Genomic DNA, 6213 nt, shown 5'->3' on the forward strand with positions numbered 1-6213 from the left:
CTCTGATTGGCTTAAAATGCTGTCATTGCGAAATTTGACAATGTGGCGGAATTAGACAATGGCCAGAATTGCACCTCCAGTTAAAGTTGCTGCGCATTCGCACATAAGTGTTCTTATGTAACGACACGGCGGCCAGCACTCACTGATCATACTGTGGGCTGATTTCGCTTGTTTTGCTCGTCTTTCATACAGGGAACTAGCTGATTTCGTGAGCAACGCAGCTGTACGCAGCGTGTAAAGAGTCCTACGTCACGCTCATGAAGTGCATGGCCGTCGATAATTACCTGAATAAAAGTTTATGTCCAAATCACCTTGACAATGGCAAGCTCCAATGTATAAGTCGAAATGCAAATCCTAATTAGTATACTGTACCCTAGGCTAGGTGCAATAAGACTGCGGTTGTTCATATTTTGCTCTCATCGAAATTTCTTCATGTGACAAATAGAGTCACATGAAGCGCCGACTAAATTTACTTTGCACTGTGCAGTGTACCAACCCTGTTATACACGTGCCTTATATGTTCCAACAAGGTCTCCGGATATATCTACGCGGTTTGGTTTAATGAATCTGTTATGCGCTGCAACGAGCGCAGCCTTGCTTTATTCAGTGAATTTTACCCTTTGATAAATAACAAAACAGTTTGTTGTAGTTTATACAGACGCCACTAGCGTGTTGTCAGGATGGCCGACCATTCTGCTTCTGGACGCCGGTTGGTGCAGACGCAGGATGGAAAGCTCATCCCGAGCAGCGACAGCGGCCGACGCCGGCCGCGGTACAGCGTCTCCCCTCGTTCCAAAGGACTACAGGATTATTCTGCCTTCGTTGCCATCAGGTGAAGCGATGCGTCGAGCAGTAGCTCTACACTGCGACGTCAGCGGCCGACCGTACCGCATCGACGACTTCAGGAAACCTCTCAAAGATTTAGGCGTCATACAGCAAGTAAGTGGCATCGGAGCATATCAGATGTCGCATGTGTGGCTATTGAACATGAAGACCGTGGAAGCAAAGAAAGCGCTGACAGACGCAGGCGTTCTTAAAGTTAAAGACCGGGCATGTCTCGTCATTGACCCGACGCGGCAAGAGGTTAAAATGAAATTGCACTGGCTAGCGTTCGATGTTACGAAAGACGCTATTCGACGTGCCTTCTATGAATACGGCGACGTCAAGGAGGTGACCGATGACCGATGGAGAGTCGAGGATTTTGAAGGAGTTGAATCGACCACTCGTGTAATACGCATGCAACTACGAGATGGCGTTTCTGTGGATCAACTGCCCCATCAGGTGCGTATTGGCAGCAGTACGGCACTGGTCGTGGTGCCGGGAAGACCGCCTTTGTGCTTGCGGTGCCGAAGTACGGGGCATATGCGACGTGATTGTAAGGTCCCAAGGTGCAGCGAATGCCACTCTTTCGGTCATGAGCAGGACGAGTGTAACCGTTCATACGCACGAGCTGCAGGGCGACGTCCAGAGACTCAACAGAGTGAACTTCTCATGGATGAGGAGGAATCTGAACAAGCGTCTTTGCCTGCGACACCACAGAAGCAGACGACATCGGACGACACGCCGGTGCTGAAGAAAAGCAAGCAATTTTTTTCAGCCCTGGACACGAACGCCGAACGGAAAATGGGAAGTCAAGCGGCCCCAACGACTAGCGAAGAGACGCGTCCTACGCCTGCGATGCACGCCACGTCGCAGCTGCAAGCAACGCGCCCTGAAACGCCGGCGTCCCAGGCCAACGCTGCTTCGACTCCTCTAAACTCGGCTTCACAGCACTCTTTGGCGAACGAAACACACGAAAATGAGGATTTGCCTAGTGACCTGGATACCTTAAGCATGGAATTAGAATCGGCGTCTGCAAAACGCCCTCGCGATTCAGACGACGGTGCTCAAGTAGACGAAACGCAAGTAAAGTCGGAAGTGCAGTGGAAGGTGGTCAGTGGAGGCAAGAAATGAAACGCTGCCCGACAACGGTCGTCGTCGCTCAAACGCGACGATGGCCGCTCAAACAAAAGGTGAACAATATGGATCCACCCTGGACGGCGAGAGCCCAATAAGTGAACGTGCAGGGCTCTCAGCTCGGACCCGCTCACCGATCACGTCGCTGAGCGGGTTCGTGAAAGCAGCGACGTTCAATGTACGAGGACTGGCTTCCAGGAAGAAACAGGCTCAGCTCTACAGACTAGCCATTGACCAAGACCTGGACGTTATTGCAGTTCAGGAAACCAAAGTGGAGAGCGTGGACGCCACCGAGAGCCTACTGCAACGTTTCACCGGACGCTACACCGCCAGCGTCAGTCATGCAGTTGGTAGGTCGGCAGGGTGTGTGATCTTTGTGCGGAATAGTTTAGGTGCCAGTGTTCAAAACGTCACGTCTGACTCATCCGGAAGGTTTGTTGTATGTGATTTGACTTTCTTTTCTCTTAATTGGCGAGTGATTTGTTTATATGCACCTCTTAAAGTTGATGAACGGTGTGTAACATTCGACGAAATTCGTACTTATTGTGAATGCGATCGCATAGTCATCCTTATGGGAGATTTTAATTGTGTGATCAGTGCCGATGATAAAACAAGTACATCCAATTTCAACGACTCAAGCACAGTCGCGTTAACGAATCTGATTTCTGACTTAGACCTTGAGGATGTTGCAGAGTGTATTGGGAAAGGACCAACACTGTATACGCATTTCCAAGGCTCCAGTCATGCGCGCCTAGATAGGGCTTACGTATCACTGAATTTAATTCCGATTATCAGTGAGTACAATGTCCTCCCTATTTCATTTAGTGATCATTGCTTAGTATCATTTGTAATAGGTAAAAGAAATAGACGTAGACCAGTATTTAACTGGGACACGTGGAAGCTGAATTCTAATCTCTTGGAAGATGAAAAAGTTATGGACAGTGTTCGAGAGGCGTTGGTAAACATAGATAGTGGAGACCAAAAATACGGAGTGAAGTGGGAACAATTTAAACAGAACATAAAGTTGAAAGCTATAGAACGCTCATGTGTAATAAAACACGGAAAGAGTGAAGAAGAAAGAACCCTACGTTTAAATCTCAAAGAACTGCTAGCAGAGGACAGCAAAACGCCAGGCTTATTCACAAATGATATAAGGTCAGTAAAGTCCAAATTGGAACAAATTGATGAGGAGAAATATCGTGGCGCACAAATAAGGGCAAGGGCAGAGAAAATGACCGTAGGAAAGAAACCGACCAAAAGAATGCTTGGTCTCGAAAAACGAAACGCTCAGCGGAATGTTATACATCAGATTGAATACATGGGTAACGTTACAAGTGAACAAAGATATATAGAGGATGCTTTCAACGAGTACTACACCACTTTATTTGATAAATGTAAAGTAAATGTAGATGAATTCAAGAATGAATTTTTAAAATTAATGCCAAAGGTTGAGGACTGCAGAAAAGACAGCCTAGAATGTCCTATTTCTGAACCGGAAGTGACAAAAGCAATCATTGCCCTCCATTTGGGAAAGTCCCCAGGACCTGATGGCTTAACAGCCGCATTTTATAAGGAATTCAAACATGAACTAGCACCGATCCTGGCAGCGGTTTTTAACGAAGCCTTAGACATAAAGACTCTGCCACCTTCTTTTCTGCTATCTCATACTATTTTAATTCCAAAAACTGAGGACGCAGTTAAATTACGTGAAGTGAAATCGTACAGGCCAATCAGTCTCTCAAATATCAACTACAAAATTGTGATGAAAGTGCTAGCAAGGAGACTGCAGACAGTTATTAATAACATTGTAGGCGAGCACCAGAAATGTGGGATTAAAAGGCGCACTATATTCACAAACATTCACAAGGCACGAAGTGTATTGGAGTGCTGCGATGCCACAAACGATCACATCGCGATGATCCAGATAGATTTAGAAAAAGCATTTGACCGAGTACCGCACGAAATTCTTTTTCTTTTGTTAGACAATGTCAATGTTGGCAAAGTAATTCGAGATACAGTTCGAATGGCATATACTGCATGTAAAACTCGGCTAATCATCAACAAAGTTCTCGGGAAACGAATTAATGTCAGACGTTCTGTACGACAAGGCTGCCCTTTGTCTTCCCTCCTATTTTCAATTTATATAGAGTCATTTTGCCAAAAAGTCATGAAAAGCAATAACATAGTGGGGTACAAACTACAAGAAGCTGAAGTACGGGTACTGGCATACGCAGATGATATAGCTGTGTTTTGTAAAGATTATGATAGTATTGCTGAAACCATAAAAATTGTGAACCTTTATTGTAATGCAAGTGGTAGTTTGGTAAACTGGAGCAAGTGCCTGGGTTACTGGCACGGCGAATGGCCTGTGACTCCACAATTTGTGGCTGGTATTTCATGGACTACTACTCCGGTACGATACCTAGGTGTGCCATTAGAATATTATTGTGACAGTGAACCGTACTGGCGGCGTCAGGCCATGGAGCTACGAGAAAAAGCTGAACAACTCAATGGATTCCAGCTATCAATTTTCGCCAGAGTGACATTTTGTAACGTATTTTTAGTCAGTAAGCTCTGGTATGTCCTTCAGGTAATGCATTGTTCACGTGTGAATTTACAGAAGCTTCATCGAATATTTGCTGTTTTCTTGTGGGGTTCTTCTTGGGAGCGAACAAGTAGAACTAACTTATTCAGACGGGTTCGCTCTGGAGGACTTGGTATGTGTCATTTGTACCTTCGTCAGTTAGTTAATCGGTTTATGTTTTTCCGAAATAATCGAGACCCATTCATACGTACTGTTATACAGCTTAGGCTTGGAAGACGGTTGCCAGAATTTGTGGTAGCATCTGTTCACATGAAGGCAAGTATTAGAGGTTTCTTAAAAGAAGTTGTTGATTCATGTCTCTTTCTAAAAACGCGTTTTTCATTGGAATACCTCAGTACGGTTTCGCGTAAAAAGTTATATAAAGATTTAGTAGACACAGTTCTTCCTGTTCCCCTATATAGAGCATTATACCGTGTAGACCCAGGCCAAAATGTGTTAAGCCGTGTAAAAAAATGGAGGTAACACCTGGAGCGAAATCCTTTTTCTTTAAGTTGCACACTGGGACCTTGCCCGTAAAAACATGAATGCAAGAAAAAGGCTTATTCGTTCCTTGGGGTGTTGATTGCCTTCTCTGCAAAAAGCCGGAAACAATTGAACATGTTTTCCTGGATTGCTGGGATGCAGTCTTTTTCTGGGATGTTCTCCAAAGGACTTTGAAAAAGGATCTGCCTCTCGATGCCTATGGCATCAGATTTCTACCAGCATCAAATGAAGAAGGAATACCTTTCGACCTAGTTATGTTACTGGGCCTGCACGGTATATGGCAATCTAGAATGGCGGTGCGCCATGCTGATGTTAATGCACGTCCGGTTAGGCAATATTTCTTTCAATCTGTCTGTTCGTTCGTGGAAGCACAAAAGGTTCAACAAGAGGTGCCCGAATGGCTTCATCAAGTAGAAAGCCTTCTACAGATGAAGGAATTTTAAAAAGCCTGTTAAATAAGATGCTTTTTACCTCTTTTTTTGTTTCATGTTTCTACTTTGTTTGATGTATATATGTTTGTGAATGTTGTATGTAAACAGGCAATAAAGAAAGAAAAAGTCAGGATGGCCGAGCGGTCCAAGGCACTGCGTTCAGGTCGCAGTCTGGTCTTCCAAGCGTAGGTTCGAATCCCACTTTTGACACAACTCTTTTTTTTTTCTGTCATCCGTTCATAATTTTCTCCCAGTTGCCGATGTGGAAGGTGTACCTTTTGACCAAATTATATTACTGGGCCTGCTCAGCTTAAAGCCACGTGCGGTTCTTATTTCCACTTTATTTTCATTCAGTTGTTGCCCACAAAGTCTGCCGGAAATGTGCCACTCGAGAAGGTTCGCGATTATTCTAGATCGGTCGGTGAAAATTGCGTGCAAGATGCGAACACTCGAGATTATTCTAGAGGTTGCGCGAAGACCACCGATAAGGCTGGAATATTCAATGGCACATGTATAAATGCCGACGCGCCTCAGCGCTTCAGTTGTTCGACGGTCGCGACGCTCTGTTTGCCGCTATCAGAGCCCAATGTTACTAAAATAAGCTTGCCCCCTTTTCCCGACTTGGGTGAGAACTGATTAGTTTTGTTTGTGAAATCTGCACATATATTTTTTTTTTGTTCGTGAAGTATACTTCCTTGCTTTGGACTCACTTACCCCACCATGTTCTTGTCCTGCAAG

At 44.9% G+C, this 6213-nt stretch overlaps 1 protein-coding gene and 1 non-coding gene across 2 annotated transcripts; both read left to right on the forward strand.

The window, feature by feature from the left end:
* The first annotated feature begins 710 nt into the window (after window positions 1–710).
* LOC142817590 (uncharacterized) lies at window positions 711–1953 on the forward strand. The gene has a single exon (XM_075894642.1). It carries the CDS (start codon window positions 727–729, stop codon window positions 1951–1953), a length of 1227 nt encoding a protein of 408 aa, XP_075750757.1. The 5' UTR covers window positions 711–726.
* Window positions 1954–5601: 3648 nt separating this feature from the next.
* Window positions 5602–5685, forward strand: TRNAL-CAG (transfer RNA leucine (anticodon CAG)). The gene has a single exon. It is a non-coding gene; the product is annotated as a tRNA-Leu (tRNA).
* The last annotated feature ends 528 nt before the right edge of the window (window positions 5686–6213 follow it).

This window comes from Rhipicephalus microplus, chromosome 5 (genome assembly GCF_043290135.1).
Source record: "Rhipicephalus microplus isolate Deutch F79 chromosome 5, USDA_Rmic, whole genome shotgun sequence".
In the NCBI taxonomy this organism is placed as follows: domain Eukaryota; kingdom Metazoa; phylum Arthropoda; class Arachnida; order Ixodida; family Ixodidae; genus Rhipicephalus; species Rhipicephalus microplus.

Excerpts from the sequence above, each read along its gene's own strand:
- LOC142817590 (XM_075894642.1), top strand. The coding sequence starts at position 727 with ATGGAAAGCTCATCCCGAGCAGCGACAGCGGCCGACGCCGGCCGCGGT.